The 22,611-nt window shown below is 34.1% G+C and overlaps 1 protein-coding gene across 1 annotated transcript in view; it reads left to right on the forward strand.

Moving 5' to 3' along the window:
* Window positions 1-22,611, forward strand: part of LOC136031327 (endophilin-A-like) — a gene marked incomplete in the record, with an annotated part of 91,456 nt that overhangs the window by 68,523 nt on the left and 322 nt on the right. Inside the window, 5 exon segments of the mRNA XM_065710809.1 lie at window positions 4,017-4,117; window positions 8,722-8,825; window positions 15,416-15,531; window positions 18,434-18,523; window positions 21,453-21,562. Of these exon segments, the coding sequence (XP_065566881.1) occupies window positions 4,017-4,117; window positions 8,722-8,825; window positions 15,416-15,531; window positions 18,434-18,523; window positions 21,453-21,562 (521 nt within the window).

Consider the following 22,611-nt stretch of genomic DNA (forward strand, 5'->3'; position numbering starts at 1 on the left):
AACAAGATTACTTTGAGGAGTCGCGAAGAAACTATATATAATGTATACGTCGTCGCTTCATTAAAAACTTCACAAAAACTGGTCATTTTAGGTGTTGTGTGGCCATTGTCTGAGAGTCGTCCAGTGTTTTTGCTTGTTGTTTAAATTATTTTGAATGTCAGTTAGATAATACCTGTTCTTTATTTGTAACTGTATTCATTTCCTAAGTTATAATTTGAAAACAATGAAAACGCTTTTAGACGTGATTAATTTGTTGATGAAATACTGGAGCATTTTTTTTCTCACTTCCTCTTTTGTTCCCTATTTTAATTGAGGATACTGCAATATGCTGCCGCTATTATTACAAACTAGTCGTTTCCCTAAAGCCAATATCCTGGCAAACACTTCCCGCTTCCTCCTTGGCTTTAAGCACCTCCCATCAAAAGTCTAGAGATCATTGGATATATCTTGTAATTGTATCCCAGCCTTATCTGGTGCGGCTTACCCCCTCACACCTTGTGAGCTATTTACTGAATGTATTCTGGTGATTCTTTTTTATCCTCAAAATATACCAGGCTGCCACCAGGTAAGAAAAATCACTAGACTCTTGAAATAAAAATCACTAAATCAGCAAAAATATTACTATATTCTTCGGAAAAAACCCACTAAATCAGCAAAATAATTTACTAAAATTGTAATTTAGCTGCTTTAATAGATAACATGCTCTTGCATTTGAAATTCTCGTTTTAGTCCCTTTTTATGTTTTTATTAAAGTGATTAATTTGTTTCTTTAGCATGATCAGCACAGGAGCCCCTATGGGAAGGGGGTGCAATTATCTCCCTAAATTTTGAAAAAACCTTTGTTTTGCTGTTTTATTTTTTTCTAAGCGGAAACCCCCTGGATTCTGAAAAATATGACCCCTTCCCCCAGAAATGTTTTTATGACTTGTAAAATCGTATCCCTCGTCGAATAAAAATCCTGGGTATGACCTTTCAGGCAAGTGTCTGCATGCACAGTATATAGGCAGATACCAGGGAGGTGGCCTGATATTTTGTTAAAACCGTATTTTCGTGGGAAGAGCTATAACATTTTCCCTCGAAATCATCAATAAAAATAATTCATAATGGTTAAAATTATGTGAAAGACATAATAGGAAAGAAAGTAAAATTTTGGGTACTTCATAATTAAACGAGACACACCCAAGAAGTGAAGTTGGGTTAATCCTAACTAAATTTAACCTTTATATAACCTATAGTTTATATAACAATATGATTTGGGCTATATATTTGCACATTGGGGGGGGGGGGTAAAGTATTTGTACAGCGCCCCTAACCTAGCCTTACCTCACCACCCTCTAATGTGCAAATATATGGCCCAAATTATTCAAGTCCAATGCATGTCATCAACCGTCACTTGTCTAGGCTATAAAACCGGTTTTCTGAGATATAACCTAAGCTTAATTCTTGAGTGTGTTTCCTTTAATTAATAAGTACCAAATTTTGAAATACTAATCTACCATCCTGTAGGAAAAGACTGAGATCTCTTGTGAAAAAGTTTGAATGTACAACTCCCAGAGCAAATATTATCTGCATAACAAGAGTAAAGTGCTCAATCAAAGAAAGCCAACGCTCTTTAAACGCAAGAACTGACTCATTCAATACCTCTGCGCAATTTAAGTTTCAAGTTGTTTGTGATTTTTCTAATAAAAGAACAAGAATGAGAATTCTCTAGTTTCAGAAAATCAAAATTCCTGGTCATATGCGGTTTCTAGAATGGGATCAGGAGTAGGAAATTTGGACTCAATTTAAGCAAAGCAGACGCAACATTCCTTCCAAAGGCTCAGCCATAGCTTAACAGAATTGGAAGCCTTTTTTCTTTTATAGAAAATAATGCTATTCACAATGGAGATTTTTTATTTTGTCATTTTTTTGACAAATGAAAAAAGTTCCTAACTCGAGAGTCACATCATACAACTCTTCTTGCTTCAAAAAACCTTTTCAGATAATACACTTGGGCGACTGTCATAGTAATCATTACGATCGTTTCGAAAAAAAAACCACAGATCAACAAGATGGTTGGTATCTTCATTGATTGCACAATGCGCTCTCTCCCTTATCTCCATATAGTCTTGGGTTCTTTTCGTCCTTTTTGTGTCTAGTGGTATGCCCCCCGTATCAATTGAAACCACAACCTTTGGGTAATTGTTGACATTTTGTTAGAAAAAAATTATCTTTAAAGACCATTCTTATCAGCAGTAAATGCCCTCTTCCCGTTTATTTCCCTGTCACCTTCGTAAACTATGTTGCCATTTGGACTGTAGATTTTGGCATTAATGTCTAAAAATCCACCTTCGGCTACTCCAAAGTCAAGCCCATTTTAGTGTCAGAAGGTTGTCAAAGTCATTTATAAATGTAATACCATGCTCAGCCATATCATTAATTACTTTTAATGTTTTGACAATTTTCAATCCTTCTTGGAAGCCATTATTTTGAGGCCAGGTGTTTGGATGTTATCTTAGGAAATCTGTTTTATATTAAATCGGTCAAAGAGTGTAAACGTTTCTTCGGTTTGTGAATTTATTAATCCTCCATTAACTACCTGTTTTCATTTTTTCTTTCCTGACTTTTGGGTTTACATCCCTTGTATGCTCTCATGGTTCATCGGTGTTACTGAGCAATTTATTAGCCATTAACAGCTTTTCGTCTTCTGTAATGGAGGGATCAACAAAAAGGTAATCCCACCAACTATGTATTCAAATACCACAAATGGTTCCGAAATTTGGGCCAGGGTTATTTCTGCAGTGTCGTTGCCATATTCTTTACAATCTAATAGACTATGCAAAATATCTAAATATTGCTTTGATGCAAGATGAGCTGTTGAAACATTGAACCAAGCTTTAAAATAAATTTTAACAAGAAAAACAGATACGGCAGGCACATGACTTTCTTCTTCTTCTTCAGACATCTTAAATTGATGGCGTAAAATAACCATTTTAAAACAGTAAATAGCCTTTGCCATCCATTTAGTGTGATGAATGGCTCCTGGAGTTCTATAGCCCACAACATTGTCGTCTAAAGATCCGACAAATACCAGAGCCAACTGCCATAGCTCCTTGTAGTCATCCCTGGGGTGGATCTCAGTTAATTTGGTTCCGAATTCAGCAGCAACATTTGTAATTACATCTGGAGTTAGCTGCTTTTGTACTAGATTCTTTCTGATATCTGTGTCGTATTTCCTTTTGTCTATCTTGGGCCGCGCAGTGAGGAATCTCTTAAAAATGTCTGGATGAGCCCAGTAGTTGATCATATTTAAACTTTTGCAAAAAAAGAACTTTCTCTGGTAAACTTGTCAGGAAAGCCCCATAGAATAAAAGATTGAATTTGAACAAAAGGCTCATTATGTTTGAAAATTTAGTTTCAAAATACTTTGTAATAAAAAAAAATGTTAATTCCGAGACTGATTATGCAAAAACGCATAAAATTCTTAGAATACCTCAAACTGGTTGCTAACGTTGCCAGGTCGTATTGTTGGGCTAAAGACTGTTTTAACTCTGTTTGCCTTGAAATAACAACAATTATGTATAGAATATAGACTTTCAAGAACAACGTTGGCTTTCTTTTGAGATATTAAGCATGTTTTAATTTATTACCATTCTTGAGTTATGGCTCCATATGGAAGCTTTTTGGCTAAAATTTTGGATTTTTTCTAACTTTGAGTGACAAGCGGCACGGGTTAACGTCATTTAGTCGGGCTCAAATTTCGGCTATCTCAATATCTGGAAATGGAAATCGTTTTACGGGGTTAAGACAAGCAAAATTCCGAAATTCGATTTTTTGCGGTCACCCTAATGTATATATATATATATATATATATATATATATATATATATATATATATATATATATATATATATATATATATATATATATATATATATATATATATATATATATATATATCGCAATTTATCGAAGTATATTTATCAAGGTGGTCGTCTTCAAGATTATATTATAACATTTTCTTATCCTTTCTGCAGGTTCGTCAGTTTCAGAGGATGAAATTCGACAAGCTGAAGAAAAGTTTGCCGAGTCCCTTCATTTGGCTCAAATGGGGATGCACAATATTCTAGATAACGATGTAAGACAACTTCGTCTATCCTTCCGTCTCTTGAGATCATTTTCACATAATGATTTTTAGCTCTTCAAAGATAAGAAATTCCATTTCGATAAATTTTATTTGAAAACATCAAGGTGCTACGTAAATTCATTATTAGATAAGTTTTTTAGTTACACGAAACAGACAACAAAAGATAATTAGAAACAGTATAATATGGTGCTATTGTTTTCTTCGACTAGGATTACTCTTCGCTTTCTCCTGGAAGCTTTCTTTCCTTGTGCCACCTTTGATCTAGAACAAAAGATGAATATGGACATAGACAAGCATATAGTCTGCAAGCAAATACGTGCACAGACAAGCACATAGTTAGGATAGCTTGGAGGAAGAAATAGTCCTTGAAACAGTTTTAATCGATGCTGCATATTCATATGGAATCGTCTCCTTCATAACATTACTACAATATAGATCAGATTTTTATTTCAAAATCCCCCGGGCTATAGCAACACACAAAAAACAACAACGAACAAAGCCGGGAGAGCAAAATACAACTTCATAAAAAATACAAACCAAGAAGAAACAAAAAGGTCAATATTTTTAACCAACAAACAACAACCATAATAAAATTAAACTCCTAAAAACCTTAACAAACTATCCCATTAATCGTAACTCCCTATGTTTAACCCCTATACGAAGAAACTTGTGCGAATGTTTAGTAGCACACACGTTCTTTTCAGGCATCCGCCAACACTTACTCGTAGACACTCTTCCAAAGCATTCATTCAATAACTCAGGTAGCTCTTCACAGTCGAATACAAAATAAAAGAGATTCTCATTTACATATCGAGCAAAAGTTATTTGTCATTTTAGTCAAAGTCAAAAGTCGTTTTAGTCGCATAAATGATATTTATTCTTTAAAGTTTCAGTATTTTTTGATTTATTAAAGCTAAAAAAGTTGAAGCATTTAAAATTTATTGTCTTTTCATAAAAGTGCAAATTATGTTTTTGTCTTCAGGAGGCATCGGGGGCAGTAGCCCTACTCATGTTAATTTCTGCTTGTTTTAAGTTTGACTCGGTTATTTAATGTAATTTCTGTTCGTTTTGGGGTTCGTTTATTTGTTGATGGTGATTCGTGGCAGTTTGAAGCTTGGGTAATTATTTGCCTTTATTTTTGTTCATTTTTGGTTTAATTCAGCTCTTTATTTTTCTTTGAAAAACTTGTTTTGTAGAAAAAGTTTTTTTAAATTAATATTAAAAAAAGAAGACGAGCCACTGAAAAATTTGATGACAAATCTTACCAGTTGAGTCTGATCCTATTGGAGTATGTAATGTATATTTTTGAGTTTGTCTCTAGAAAACTGATGTAGCTTACACCATACCAACGACTCGAGCTCTCTCATTCTGGCTAGTGTATAATTTATAGTGACTGCACACTATGGAATACAGTTGACAATGATTAAAATAATTTATATGATGCTTGGTTATTTAAGAATAATATAAAAACATTATTTTATAGTGTTTTTGTGTGTGTGTTTGTGTTGTAAAAGAGATTAGTGTTTTTTGTGTGTGTCTGTGTTTCTTAGAAGGTAAGCAAAGAATTTGAATTTAATTTTTGTTAATCAATAGTGACTTCCCTTGTTCTGTGTTTGTAGTTCCGTCAAGTCGCAGAAATTTAGGGGGAAAGGCAATTTTGTCTTATTTCCAATTTTCCAGTGATAATACAAAAAACGATATTTTTCAACGAAAATACCCTAGAAAAGGCATTTTTCAAAAGGTGAGAATTGGCAAAAAAAATTGGTGGTAGGGGACGTGTCCCCCTTCTCCCATTTGATGTGAATGTGTGTTTGATGTAACTTAAATTTTTTCTCGGCCAGTAAGATTCTAGAGCCCATGGCCTTTCTGTTGTGCATCTTTATTTTATGTATATATTTTTTTTGTCTAGTGAAAAATAAAACGATAAGAAGCTGAAAGTTTAGTTTGCCGAAAAAAAGGAGTTTTTATTTACCTATTGTGTTAAAAAAGTGAAATATATAAATTAAATGCGTAGCAATTCAGTTCACAGGATTTTTTTGGATAGATATATACCGGGATAAATTGTTTATTCAGCAAAAAGACGCATTAAGCCATCCTCTGTTCATAAGTTGGTTTAATACCGAAAGGGCTCATATCAGAAAACTAAGAGAAAAAATATTTTTTTGACTGTATATATAGTGGTAGTAGACAGGCAAATTTGCAGGCGATTGTAGTCCGGGGCACTCTCACAAATCTTATGAATTTTTCCGATTTACCAAACTATCTTCAAATAGTTTGACATCCCTTGGCGAAATCACTCGTGTGCAAGTGCATATAACGAAAAGAGAAATCACCAATGCAACAGCACAAACACAATAAAAAAAAGGGGGAGACAGAAGGAGAAAAGGAAGACTGTTTTCCTAAATTAGTGATTAATATAGACCAGCACTTGAATGAGGCCTTAACCCTACTCATCCATACAATCACATAGGTCAAACAGCATAGCCATACACAATCAACCATCAAGAATAATCCATGGACAGGCAGTCATGTCGTCAATAAGTATAAGTCGTCATCCTAAAGCTTTTCGTATCCTTGAATAATACGGGCTCCTGGACATGTTCCTTTTCATCAAATGAGCTTTAGTGAAATATTAAGTTTTGGTTCAAGACTTTTATCCATTGTACTGTTTATACATTCTTTGAATACAACCATGACTAAAAAAAAATGATAATACGAGTTGAAATGATTTCTGTAGTAGAAAAATGATTTTAAATGAATAATTTTTGTAATGGAAAAATGATTTTAACTGTTGTTTTATCAAGCTTATTGCTTTAATGTCTTTACTGTCACACTTAAAAGACTTATCTGACATGTTCATACTACTGTGTTAATTGTTTAAAAAGTTTGATATGACTGTCTCTAAAGGAGGATCTTCAGGGTGGGGTAGATTCTGAGGATCAAAGTGTGTTTGTGCAAAGTTTGCCTTGCTGATCCTCCCTTTGAGAACAGCTTAACAAGTGTTTTTCGCCTATTATCTCGGAAGTTGATGGTGTCATTTAGGACCTTTAGGTGTGACAGTGACGATTTTTAAAATGCTTGTCGTTCAATCATTTCAAAAACCCTATCTCAAACAGTAGAGTGCACGAAAATTTTGTTTCAATCCAAATTTCCAGGGCTGTAATGAGAAAAAAGTTGAAATGGCTAGGACATGTTGTGCGGATGAAACATGTCAGATTGCCGTTGGTTGTCGTTGTAGGCCGATCGCCTACGGCCAAGAAAAACAGTTTGTTCCAGGTTGGGTGGTAGGAGGCCGTAATGAAATATTTAAGGGAAATGAGAACTTCTTGGTAGGGTGTAAAGAACGAGGCCTTGTATAGATTGGACTGGAGAAGGAGCGTGCGTAGCTATGTTGGCCTTATGTGACTTAAGTGCTACAATGAATTGTTTGTAGTAGTAGTAGTAGTAGTGGCCATTCAAGACCCTAAAATGGTTCGTTCCCACTTCATTTCCATATATTTGTATTTGGCAGATTCCATTGTTATGCTTCTTGTTTGTCTTGATCGACGAACAAGGAGGGAATAACTTTTTGTTTTGTTATTCCAAGTGTGGAAGTGGATATTCGTTAATCATTTTCTCCAGGAATCGTGACTAGACTATCCAACTGTGTCTCGGCACTGTTCTTTTCTTGAACGATGAAATTACTAAACCACTTTGCTTTTTGCTTTTGTTTTCTTTGGCGTGATTTTTAATAAGAAGCGCGGTCACATTCGTATTTATTTTCTGAAGGGGAGAGGAGGATTTTTCAGAGCAACTAACAAAAAAAGGATAAGAAACTCAGGATTATATATACAAATCATGATATTTTTCATATTTTAAACCTTAGTATCATATTTTTTGTATTAGTGTTAGTTTGCCTGATGAGAAAGAATAAACGCGAGAATTATGCACCTACTCAGGTAGGCCTTCCTGTCTGCAACCCTCTCCCCCTCTAAGACACCAATATTCTTCCTCATTTCATTTCCGTAATTATTTCTTATTCTTTCTGTAGTTATTTTCTTTTTTGTTCATACCTTCTCTGAATTAAAGTCCCGTGCATGTATCTAGTGTGACTTTTTTCACATGTGTAACTAGGATTATCCTCTCAGCAACAGCGATAGCAGTTCAATCCTAATAAGGATATTAATACTAGAGATATTAAGCAGACATAATTAATCCATCGATGTTTCATAGATTATATTTAGCTTATGCACGTACTACATGGCTTATGTACAATATTCAAAAATCCTAACATTTTTTTTTTTTGGGGGGGGGGGTATCTGTGCTTTTTTCGGACATATATCTGTGCTAATTTTGTCTCCTTTTGAGTGGATAGCTGTGCTAGTTTTTTCTTCTTTCGGTTGGACATTGGTGCTAGTTTTTCTCCTACGGTATGACATATTTTTAAAAAACAATGCATTTTTACCCTTTTTCAGGATATTTTTATATCAAGAACAAGGGGACCAATTGTCTGTGCTTATTTTTTTATGAAAGAAGCCTTTCTGTTTGTGTTGACAATGCTGTACGATGACAGTTTTTTTTGTTATTGCAAATGACTATTTTTCATAACTTTTCAGGTGGAGCAAATAACGCAGCTAACATCATTTGCCGAATCCTTGCTCGAATACCATACCCAGTGTACCCAAATACTTCAAGACCTTACGCAAACATTACACGACAAGTAAGTTTATATTTTGAGCGTAAGGGCTATCTTTCCGAATAATGGTAACTACATTGACTGCATGTGTATTATTGATACTGGCTTTAATGTTGAAGGACATGGAAAAGGGCGGGAGGAGATCTAGTTAGTGTGTGCAGGAGAATGTAATGATCGTATCAATAGTTTTTTTTATGAGTCAAATATTTGGGTTTTAGTAGGAAAACTGTTCCAAAATCCACCGCCGCATTTGCTTTTGCTAATAATGCTAATTCTGAACTCAATGTTTGAGAAAACATCTAGCACACCCCTATCTTTCTGTCTAGAGCGACATCAAACAAACACAACTTATAAACAATAGGGAAATTTTTCAAGACAGTGGAATTCAATTCAGTGAATATTTCGGCCCTATGTCCAAGGGCCGTCTTCACCACAACACCAGAACAAAAAATATCTATCTAAGAAATTACATTAAAATGGGAAAATTAAAGCTAATAATGTTTTTAAAAAACCTTTTAAAACAGCTCTTGCATCTTTACTTCAACGAAGTTCAACGAGGAGTGATAAACAAAATGATGTGAGATGATAAATTCATTCAAACAAAGAAGAACAAAATAATTAAATACAGGTGTTCAAAGGTAATCTTGCTTTTTTGCCAGCTTGCCTGGAAGGCCTTTTTGTAACTGGTTCATTTTTTGATAGAAGACAGATCACGGATACGTGTTTGTTTTTTTTTTTTTCCGGGGGTGATCATATCGACCCATTGGTTCTAGAATGTTGAGAGAGGGCTCATTCCAACGGAAATTAAAAGTTCTAGTGCCCTTTTTAAGTGGCCAAAAAAATTGGAGGGTACCTAAGCCCCATCCCACAATAATTTTTTCCCAAAGTCACCAGATAAAAATTTTGAGATAGCTATTTTGTTCAACATAGTCGAAAAACCTAATATCTATGTCTTTGGGGACGACTTAATCCCCCACAGTCCCCGAGGGAGGGGCTGCAAGTTTCAAACTTCGACCATTGTTCAAATATTGTAATGGTTATTGGGAACTGTACGGACGTTTTCAGGGGGACTTTTTCGCAGTGGGGAGGATTGGGGGAGGGGTTACGTGGGAGGATCTTTCCATGGAGGAAGAATTTATCATGACAGAAGAGAATATCCATGAAGGGGGTGCAGGATTTTCTAGTATTATTAAAAAAAGAAAACAATGAGAAAATAGATAAAAAAAAATTTCAACTGGAAGTAAGGAGCAGCATTAAAACTTAAAACCAACAAAAATTGTTACGTATATAAGAGGGTTCGTCTCCACCTCAATACCTCGCTCTTTACGCTAAAGTATTTAGTAATTTCAACTATTTATTCAGCGGCCTTTGTGATTCAGGGGTCATTCTTAAAGAATTGGGACAAAATTCAAGCTTTAGTGTAAAGAGGGACGTATTGACGAGGGGGCGAATCCCCTCATATTCGTAATGAAAATATACAAATATAGAAGTTTGTTACAAAAGTTAATTCGTAAGTTACGTATATTTATTACTAATAAAAACGTTCGTAAAAAATTAGAAGTTTTAGTTGCCTTTTTAAGTAACCAAAAATTGGAGGACAACTAGGCCTCCTTCCCGACCCCTTTTTAAATCAGAATCGTCCGATAAAACTATGAGAAAGCCATTTAGCCAAAAAAAAAAATATATGCAAATTTCGTTTTAAATATTCATGTACGGTGAGCCAAAATCAGAACATGCATTAATTAAAAAACGTTCAGAAATTAAATATATAAAGAAAGTTTTTTTCAACTGAAAGTAAGGAGCGACATTAAAACTTAAACTGAACAGAACTTATTCCGTATTCGTAAGGGGTTGTCCCCTCCTCGACGCTTCGCTCTTTACGATATAGTTTTTTTATTGTTTTAAAAAGTAGAGCTGTGAGAAAGAGTAAAACTTTAGCGTAAAGAGTGACGCTTCGGGAAGTGGACAACCGCTTTCATATACAGAATAATTTTTGCTCGTTTTAAGTTTCATTGTCGCTCCTTACTTTCAGTTGAAAAAGCTTGTTTTTTATTTAATTATTGACAAAAGAAATAGGGTATCCATTACCAAAAAGAACATCTCTGATAAAATTTATTTCTGCATTTATATACGAACTGGAGCAAATGTTCAGGGCACAATCAATGAGAGAAGTTACAATTGCTCTTTTAACTTATGGGGGGTGATTTGAATTAAAATGAAGATATCTATTGTTTTGCATTGGTTTTCTGTAGATAATAAAATCCAGTAAAATCACTATTTACGTCTAGAGTGACATTGTTTGCGAAAAGGGTAGAATTTATCATATCGTTTCGTGTTTCAAGAATCCAGTCAAAGACTGTCAAAAAACCGATAAAACTAGAAACTAGGGAAGAGATCTAATGGATTGACAGAAATTATCCTGCTTTTACTAATAATTGTGAAGTACATTAATTATTTGACTCCTTTAATTCTTCATTTTTATGCATTATGAACAGGCATTGGTTCTGCTGATTAAAAAGCCTTGGTGAAAGCCCTACCCTTGTATATGTGCATTGGATTGATATCTGCTTGGCAACACGAGCCTATAACGGGGTATAGGCCATATTGGATACTATGTGTATTGGGGATACCCAATAATCATGCTAAAGTGTATTATTGCTATGTACGAGGAATATTCCTGTAGTTAATGTAGTGAGTTAGCTTTGGAATCAGGATTGAAGCAGTATTGTGTCTTATCTCTATTTGTACAGACTTTTTTAATGGGCTTTGTCCTAAGGAGCCCAACAAAGGCTTGGGTGAATATGATATCAAATGAGAATGTAAAACTCTGCTGTAATAAAATTAGGCAGTTGATTTGGGTGTCCTATATGGATCAACATAAGGGAATTCTTGAAGGTCTTGAGGTTTAAGATTGTTAGAACTGGCTTAAAAATTAAGGTTCAGCAGAATGAGTCACTTGTTTTAGGAATAAATGAGGATCAAGAAGCAATGGTAGAATACAAGAAAATTGACTAAGTGGACAGTAAATATTCAGAAAGCAGTATTGCCAAGGAATTGGGTGGTTTTCTCCAGTTGACAAGACTTTAGAAGAAAAAGAGGATATGTCTTTGATCTAAGATTAGGATGCTAGATGCTATGGTAAAGACAGGGGGTAGGTGTGGTTCTGAAACATGCTTGCCTTGAAAGGCGGAAGAAGGTATGCTAGATGTTTTGCAGAGGGATTGCTTAAGGACAGTTTTAGGTACTATTTAATGACCATATATATTTGTATGAAAAATGAGGTTTAATCCCAGTTTTTAGAGCTACACGAAATAAAAGTGAACATAATAAGTCCTAAAAATGTTCTGATTTCCTTTTGGCTTCAACTGGGTTGCCGAATCACAATTGGCAAGCCAGCTGAAGTCACAAAGAAATTAGGATGTCTTCAAGCTGGATGAGAAGAGGCCGCAAGGAAAGAATCTAAATGAAATGTAAGCTTTATGGAATGGGAAGGGGAGAGAATGAAGCTCTTAATACAGTTGTAACTGTGCTCACCCTAGACGGAAGGATCCCGTGGTGAGATATTAGTAGTAGTGAAGTTTTTTCTCAAGAGGAAAATCGTCACTGCCATATAGCGTGTTCATCTACAAATCTAAAGCTAATAATAGAGCCTAAGTAGTTGTGTCAGTTTGTAATATATATATATATATATATATATATATATATATATATATATATATATATATATATATATATATATATAAATATTAAATAATATAGGACATGACTTTGATGAAGTAAACCCTATTTAGGAATAAATTTGGAGAAATAAGATAAATAATAATGAAAAAATTGTACAGTTTGAAATTGGAATGCATAAGAAATTTCCCCTGCCTGTATTTTATCCCGCTTTATCCATTTGCTACTACTGCTTCTAACAACTCACCACAGCCCCAAGCCACCTGAAGCCAACACAGCTATGCACGCTCCTCCTCCATCCTCATTTATTCAAATCGTCACTCTTTACGCCCTTCCAGAAAGTTCATATTTCCATTACACTTTTTGCGACATCCTCCCACCCCAACCGCTGACTACCTGTTTTCTGTTCAGCCCTACGCGGTTGGCCGAAAAGGATAATCTTTGGCAATCCGTTTTCCTCCATCTCACGACCATGCTCTGGCCAACTCAACCTTTCTCTCATTATAGCTCTAGAAATTGGGATTGAACCACACTTTTGGTGCAACCTATTGTTTGAAATACGTTCAGTCAGCAGGGTACCCAAAATACTCCGTTAGCAATTTCTCTAGAAAACATCTAGCAGTTTTTCGGAGCACCCTTGCTTCAGGACTATATTTGACCATTGCCATCACTGTAGCTCCCAATATTCTAATCTTGGTTCGCAGACTTATTTTCCTATTCTTCAAAACTTTTTTTAACTAGGAAAAAATACACTGAGTCTTGGCTATTATACTTTTAACATCTTCACTGATCTCACCGTCTTTGCTAATAATGCCACCAAGGTACGTGAAGCTGTCTACTGGATCGATCTTTTTGTTACGAAACTTCACCTTTTCATCTTCACTTATTCCTAGGCTTAGCGACTTATTCTTCGTAACATCAATTTTCAAACCTATTGTAGCACCCTGAATTCGCGAAACCTCTAAAAGTTCGTCCATTCTGCTTTAATGTCACTTTAATATATTATACCATACAAGGATAACACCGCTGCTAAATGGGTCCTAAAACCCCACTGCTCTTCTCTTAAAACTTTGTCTGCAGTATCTCTCAGTCTAAGTAATTTGCTACATACCACCAGGTATGTAGCAACCTACATACCGACCAGGCTAATGCCTCTGTAATTACCACACTCACTCTTATCACTTTTCTTTTACAGGGGTTTAATTTGCGTTCTCCTAAAATCGCTAGGTACTTCCCCTTTTTCAAAAACCATATTTATAATCTTCAGTAACTTACTTCTAATGTCATAGCCACCATTTTGAAGAAACTCATTTACCACACTATTAAGACCTGAGGTCTTGTTATTTTGTTCAGCTCATCTTTGCAATTCAGTGCTCATCGCTGATCAGTCACGAATTTAATTGTGCTATTTTGCTCAGATTGATGGATTACAGGATGGAGGATGAATGCTTACTGAGTTGGAACCAATTCTAATCTGAATGGTTCAGATTGGAGCTCCATCTGAACTCACATTTGAATTCAGATTGGAGCTCCAAAGAAATTAGAGCCAATTCGAACTGAGCTGGAAAAATTCCATTCATGGAACTTTTCATGGAGAAGGCCCATTTTCTTGAGCCAAGACTTGGCCTCCTTGATATTTATAAGATATTGATATCTGTTATTTTTGAGTTGGTTTGAATTTTCCTAATTCTACTTGATACAATTGCTGAATAAGAGCCATCAAAGGTCTAATTCTTTTCATTTTCCTTTATTCCATAACTCCGCCCATGATAAATAATAATGTGAATCGTTCAAGTTAGATTTATTTTTGAGTTGGTTTGAATTTTCCTAGTTCTTCTTGATACAATTGCTGAATAAGAGCTATAAAAATTTTCATTTCCCTTTATTCTATAACTCTGTCCATGATAAAAAATTAAACCCCTTGAAGTTATGAACTGTCTACTGCTAGATGTGCACTAGCAATTTTTTTATTCCTAAATAAGAGCCATCAGAGATCTAATTCTTTTGATTTTTCTCCATTCCATAACTCCAACCATGATAAAAATAAAAATTCTTTAAACTATGAACTGTCTATTTTTGAGGGGCTGAAAATCTTGGCTTGTGGTAATACAAAAAAGATGTAGAAATTAAGGAAGTAGATTTTTAGGCCCAAATTTTCTGAGAGGTTGTGTCTCTAGGCACAAAAGATATTATTTTATAACGAATCTAATCTAGTGGGGTTAATTGTGAGGAAGGGGTAGTAGGGCATGTTTCCCTTTTTTTGTCTCTTCCCCCTGGAATTTGAAGGGTCCCTTTTTTTGGTGGGGGTATTTTGTTTGTAAAATGCGATTTTTTGTATTTTCATTGAACAAATTGAAAACCTTTAAGACACATTAGAAACAGTTTGTCATGAGAAGACCTTGTAATGTTTGCTTGCTTTGGAAAACAGACAACATCCTCTTAATTTTTTTTAGAACTAATAAGATGTTGAAAAATGGAGTGGGTTAGGTCCATACATCGTGGTCAGTTTATAGGGATTTGTTTCGAAATTACTGTAATTCGATCCTGGGAATTACTGAATAATAGCAAATACTTTTAATGAGTCGCGTAAATGCAAATGCTAGTATGTCTAGTATGGAAAAGCTCGTTTTGTGTCTATGCGAAGTCTTTCAGGTGTCAACTTTTTTATAGTAAATTTTGAATATTAATAAATCATGTGTCTTTTTTCAATAGCAAAATTAAAAAGCTACTTATCTGCTAGGGAAAGCGCGTGTCTAAAGCTGGACATCATGTAGAAAAGTTATTTATAATTGGTTTTATTTTTAATTCCATTGAAAAATAAATGAATTAACAAAAAGCAGTATTGTTCATGCTTTATCCGCCCTCATATTTACGAGTTTTTTTTGTTTCACATATTCATATAGTTGGTTGAGAATCTTACCTTTTTCATTCTGCAGGAGAAATGAGGTTGCTAATCGTCCCAAGTCAGAATTTGTGCCCAAGACATTGGCTGATTTGCACATTACGAGCGAATTGTCGTCATCGCATAATCTCCATATTGACGGACAAAACGGTTAGTATACTAGTCTTTAGCCTTAGCTGACGTATGTTAAATGGGATCATTTTTAGTCGGTATTTCTTTGGCATTATCCTAAAAAATATCAAATAGTTCGAAAATTATTAGTATGAAAGAATTGTTTTCTTGTTGTTTTTATTTCAGAAGTCTAAATTTTACTAAGAGATTATGGTGCAAAACGTGGTAGCATGGTTGCCGCAGTAATTGCAACCTAGTAAAGAGAGAACCATGGTCTATAAAGAACTAAACCGAAAAGTAGGTTCCTATTGGAATTTTGACGTAACAAATATTTTACATGTTAAGCACTATGTAGAAAGTAAAAATTTCCGTTGGGGCTCATCTGAACTGCTTTTTAATCGCAATAAGAAATTTCTGAAAATTTAAAAACATCCTGAAATCCTTTTAAATGGTATACAGTTCAAACATGAAATATATGATTATAATCACCATTGTTGAAAATCATTAATTAAAGGCTCATAATTTTTATCACGAAAGATTAGTAATTTAATGTATTAAAAATATTAGTACAAACAAAAATTATGCCGATAAATAATGATCAAATATAAAAATCAATTAAAAATTAATATTATGTCATTGTCATTTACTATGATTTATTTAGTTACGTGTTAAGTTCACCGATAACTTGTGCTTTGTGTAAAACTGTGCAATAAGACCAAATTATTATTCCTTGTTAATTATGGCACTTGGTATTAATTAGCGATCGCAAATTCTGTCGGTCTGTCTGTCGGTCCCGGTTTTGCTACTTTAGGTACTTCCAGGTAAGCTAGGACGATGAAATTTGGCAGGTATATCAGGGACCGGACCAGATTAAATTAGAAATAGTCGTTTTCCCGATTTGACCATCTGGGGGGGGGGAGTGGGGGGCCGGTTAATTAGGAAAAATAGAAAAAATGAAGTATTTTTAACTTACGAACGAGTGATGGAATCTTAATGAAATTTGAAGTTTGGAAGGATATCATATCTCAGAGCTCTTATTTTAAATCCCGACCAGATCAGGTGACATTGGGGGGAGTTGGGGGGACCTAAAATCTTGGAAAACGCTTAGAGTGGAGGGATCGGTATGAAACTTGGTGCGAAAAATAAGCACAAGTCCTAGATACGTGATTGACATAACCGGAATGGATCCGTTCTCTTTGGGCGAGTTGGGGGGGAGGGTTAATTCTGAAAAATTAGAAAAAATGAGGTATTTTTAGCTGACGAAGGAATTATCATATCTTAATGAAATTTTATATTTAAAAGGACCTCGTAGCTTAGATATCTTATTTAAAATCTCGACTGGATCCAGTTTCATTGGGGGGAGGGGGAATCGGAAATCTTGGAAAACGCTTAAAGCGGAGAGATCAGAATGAAACTTGGTGGGAAAGATAAGCACAAGTCCTAGATACGTGATTGACATAACCGGAACGGATCCGCTCTCTTTGGGGAAATTTGGGGGGGGGGCTAGGGTTAATTCTGAAAAATTAAAAAATAAGGTATTTTTAACTTACGAAGGAGTGATCATATCTTAATGAAATTTGATATTTAGAAGGATCTTTTGCTTTAGAACTCTCATATTAAATCCCAACCTGATCCGGTGACTTTTGGGGAAGTTGGAGGGGGAAACCGGAATTTTTGGAAAACGTGAAAATCGAGGTATCTTACGAATGGGTGATTGGTATCTTACGATCGGATCTTAATGAAAATTGATATATAGAAGAATCTTATGTATCAGATGCTCCATTTCCAGTTCAAATCGGATCTGGGGACATAGAGGGTTGGAGGGGTGAACAGAAATCTTGGAAACCGGAAATCTTGGAAAACGCTTAGAGTGGAGAGATCGGGATGAAACTTAGTGGGTAGAATAAAAAATGTTGTAGATACGTGATTGACGTAACCGGACTGGATCCGATCTCTGTGGGGGGTTAGGGGGTGGGGTTCAGTGCCTTGGCGAGTTTGGTACTTCTGGACATGCTAGGACGATGAAAATTTGTAGGTGTTTCAGGGAGCTGCACAAATTGACTTGATAAAGTCGTTTTCCCTGATTCGACTATCAAGAGGGCTGAAGGGAGAGGAAAAATTAGAAAAATTTAGGTATTTTTAACTTACGAGTGGGTGATCGGATCTAAATGAATTTTGATATTTAGAAGGACCTTGTGACTCAGAGCTCTTATTTTAAATTCCGACCGGCATTAAGCCTCTGATTTTCCTTTTAAATCAATCTATTGTTTCTTAGAATTTTGCCAGAGCTCATACCATATGAGCTCTTGGCTCTTCCGACATCGTCACAAGTGCCATATGAGCTCTTAGCTCTTGTTTATTTTGTATTTGGTATGTGGGAACAAGATCGCTAAAGTAACTAGTTCTTACTGAAGCATTGGCGTTGTAGGAAGATATCCTAAGGTATTTCTAGTCGGCATTTCCTGAATTCGAGAGGGCTTTGTGCTGAAGTGATGGTTATATTGGTCCACTATAAATTACAAATTGTAACTAGGGTTGTGTGCGGTTAAGCAAAATGACCTCTAATTTTAGAGGACTTTTCAGAAGCTCCAGTTCAATGTACTTTTTCTGCACTCAGTGACATTGAATTGTTTTCTTTTTATCTTTTAATAATTTATTTTATATATATTTTATTTTATTTATAAAATTATTTATAAATTTTATAAATTTATTTAATAATATAAAAATATAAACTATAATATAAAAATAATATATATATATATATATATATATATATATATATATATATATATATATATATATATATATATATATATATATATATATATATATATATATATATATATATATATATATATAAAATATAAACTTATAAATATTATTTATTTAATAATTGTTTTCTTTTAATAATTGCTATTATTAATGTTATGTTACTTTTTAGGTCGCAATGTATCTTCCCCGGTAAATCCATCGGCACCACCAGCCAATAATAATATATGGGATGACCCGTTTGGCTCTAGCAAACCAAATTGTGAGACTTCTATTTGATTATTTTGCTCTATTTATTTTATATTTCATTCTTGTTTTTAAGACTTTAGAAAAGAAATTCAAACTGTATCGATCTATTATGATTAACAGCCACCATAATTGAAGTTGCTATTTTAATAACCTAAATGATTTTTTTTTTCGTCCATAACCATGAACGGTTTTTATTCCTAATTTCAGCATCTTGGTATTTATCATCTTTTATACCTTGAACCCTCAAAGACCTCCAAAAAGTCATTCGTTTTGCTAGCACTTAATACTCCATTCAAATTATCAGTGAAACCTTAGTGTAAAAGATTTTTATATTCACTTTTAACACAGTTTTCTCTCCTACCCTTTACTCTATTTTTTGGACAAAGTTTATCCAAATAGTCCCTGTAAATGGCAATAAAACAAAATCCTGCTTAGGTTCTGTCTTCATACCGACCTAATCATTAATGTAGCTCCATACCAAAGAGTATAGGTAACTTATAGTGTGAGGCCTTACCTGGAACCTCACCGTTCAAATATGGCCTTACCTGGAACCTCACCGTTCACATCTTGAAACTTTGTCTAACAGAATCGCCTATATGATAATTATTATCATTTTAGTCAATTTGGTCCTTTTGTCAAAAATCTTCTTAATAGTTTATTAGTAATTATATATACTTATCATATATCATATATTATATTCGAGTATCATATATTTATATTCGAGTTGACTTAAAAACAAACTGTAGTCTTAAAGCAGTTTGTCCATATAGCTTTTTTATTATAAGTGTCTATTTTTTAGAATCTCTTACTAGATAAGAGGAAAGATTTCTTGATAACCGTTTTTAAATTATCTAATACTACTTTAAGTGATAAATTAGTATACATTGTCGCAAAATCGAAAGACTCAATTCTTTTAGCTGAAACCATTGTTAAAGAGTCTATCACCTGCAGTGAATTATTAGCACTCCAAATTGATTAAAATTCGAAAATTTTTTAATACCAGAACAACAGCAATAAACCGTGGTTTAGGGGGATTCTTATGAAATTTTACATGGACTGCCTGTCCATGGATTATTCTTTATGGTTGATTGTGTAGGGCTATGCTGTTTGACCTGTGTAATTGTATGGATGAGTAGGGTTAAGGCCTCATTCAAGTACTGATCTATATTAATTACTAATGTAGGAAAACAGTCTTCCTTTTCTCCTTCTGTCTTTTTTTTCGTGTGTGCTGTTGCATTGGTGATTTCTTTTTCATTATATATACATATATAATGAATATAATTTACATATTTTTCATTATATATATATAATATATATATATATATATATATATATATATATATATATATATATATATATATATATATAGTTATTAATAGCTATTTAATAATTGTATTAGTTTGATTTTTGATTTGTAATTAGTTTGATATTTTTCATTATATATATATATATATATATATATATATATATATATATATATATATATATATATATATATATATATATATTATATATTAGTTATTAATAGCTATTTAGTAATTGTAATTAGTTTGATTTTTAGTGGTTCACTTCGTAACCGCATATTTCCAAAGCTCATTTACCTTATTACTTGGACATATAGTCTGTATTATTCTACAGTCCTTCACTAACCACCTCCACTAACTCTTCCTTAGTAAATAGATATTCTTTCGTTACTAAATTGTTTAGTATTAATCATGCTTTCTATTTTGTACCCTACTTTAACACCCCTTAAAATATTTAGCCCATCACTAATATAACCCTCCCTTTAAATCCCATCAAGGCCCCATTTCTATTTGTAACTGGGACTACTCCAGCCTGAATGCTTTGCCCTAGTCATTCCTTAATTCAAGCTTTAAAGCCTTCTCTTCTTCCTTTACTGCTCACTTTTTTTTTGTCTGAAATATCATTCCATGGACATACCAACCAAATTTTCCGAACCAAAATCATGCCCCCAACCAAATTCTAAATCTTCCGAAGTTTCTTGGCGCTACTTATTTAGATTTTCAAATTAAATTCGTTTTCCAGTATTGTCCTTCTGAAGAATTTTCTGCGACGTGTTTGTGTTACTCAGAAACTTTTCATACAAAATCCTCTCTTTACTACTACTTATAAAACTTTTACGCTAATACTCCTGGCTGCTTTCCTTTCCTGCTTAAAACATGGTCAGCTACTTCGCAAACTTTTTTCTCGAATCTGCCCTTGCATCTTCTTTGCTTTCACTTCCTTAACTCTCCAATTCCATATCCAACTACTCTTGGGCTTTAAATGACTAGCTACTGGTTTATCCATGGCAATGGTTCCCAAACCTTTTAGTTCAACGTAACTTTGGACAGAATTTATCCAAGTATAAAGTCAAGTCAAGCGAAAGCTGTTGTCAAAACTAGTTAATTAAAATGTTCGTGCTTTTGCAAGGATCTATTAAGCGTCGTTAAGGATCCTGAAGCACCCTCGGAAGTTTCAAACGTACTCTTATTCGCGGCACTCCCAACACTGGCGTATAATGTGTACAGCAGCTGTGCTCTTTAATAAGGATGTCAAATCCTATCTTTGAATGGCCAATTTTTGTTTGAAATTCCATCTACAACTAAAATATAATAATTTTTTTTTATTATAGTTAAAAAATAGATTTGAAGTGAATCCAGTGGAAATGTCAAACCTGGATATTACTTCGAATAAACGATTGTGCAAATCTTTTAAGATCGAAATCCGTGACGTAATTTTAGATTCGTCATAACATCAATGTTTAATTTTAAATGAAATAACTTTTATTGATGAAATCAACTGTTCATGTGAAAATTCGGAAATATTCAAATTATTAGTGAAGTTCATGTCCACAATGGAATGTTATATTGAATTAATGGGTTTAATAAGAATTCATTACATCTCCATAAAGTGCTCATTGATGGGATTTTCTGTTTTAGCATCACCCGCTGCATCGCCATCTATAAATTCTCCACACGCCAGTAAAGGGCCAAGCTGCGTGGCATTGTATGATTTTAGTCCAGAAAACCCAGGAGAACTAGGATTTAAGGTAAATGTTACGGTATTTATAATATAAGGGGCAGCTTTGCTGTAAGCCGTTTTTTAATAGTTTAACATGGACCTGAAAATTAAATGCAATTTACATCAAAACACAATGATTGCAATTTATAGTGATTTTTTTCAGTGTAGTATATTAAAATAATCAGTGGGTACTCAGTATTTTCAATTGGCCTGGTGGGTTTGGCTAAATGGTGAAATCCATAAATTAAGCAGCCAAGAAACTTATACAGAAACTTCGCGAAAGTATGTTCAAAATGTTTAATTTTGTCTCAGCTTATAAGCTTACAGTCGTAATATGTTGTATTTGGTTATGGATCTGGTACCAATTGAATTCTATAGCAAAATGCTTGTTTTTTGGTCGATTTTTTTTCACTTTGAGGTGTACTCCTTATTATTTTTTTTTACTTTTTCTAACGAAATAAATTGCGCCTCCGGGTACTGCTGCAAATATTGTAAAGACATGAATATTGTAGATCTAAATAATTGAAATTCATTATTAAGTTCCCATCTCATGAAGTTGACAATTTTCATTCCTGATGGATTCACCTGTTCCTTCAATCTATTCACATAAGGTAGAATGGCTTCAAAACTGGATCATTTTTTACATTATCTATCTAATAAATCCTATTTAAGTTTTAGATTTACTTATTTAAGGATATCATTTCAATCACTTCATAATTAAATCCTAAAGAAGTTTTAATTTTTGGTTGAGTTATGGCGTTTTAATGAAGCTAAAAGTTAATATCTTAATGCAGAAACTCTCAAATCAGTATCCCCTTTGGCTTACAGGAAGTGTGTGCAAAAGTACAGGATCGCTGGCCCTCTTTCCCCCATTGCACTTCCTGGCTGAAGGGCCTTGAGACGGAGATCAGCACCGCCGGTTCGGACCTTAAGGATCCAGTGCCGCAAACTTTACCTTTTTTACTTTTTTTTACCCTTTGCCTTGCAAAGGCCAAACCTCGTAGGTTTTTTTTGGCCGGGGGGATCTAGTTATTTTCGTGTAGTACTATATAAAAAGACATCCCCCTCAATAGAGCG

The sequence above is a fragment of the Artemia franciscana genome, chromosome 9 (assembly GCF_032884065.1).
Source record: "Artemia franciscana chromosome 9, ASM3288406v1, whole genome shotgun sequence".
Taxonomy (NCBI): domain Eukaryota; kingdom Metazoa; phylum Arthropoda; class Branchiopoda; order Anostraca; family Artemiidae; genus Artemia; species Artemia franciscana.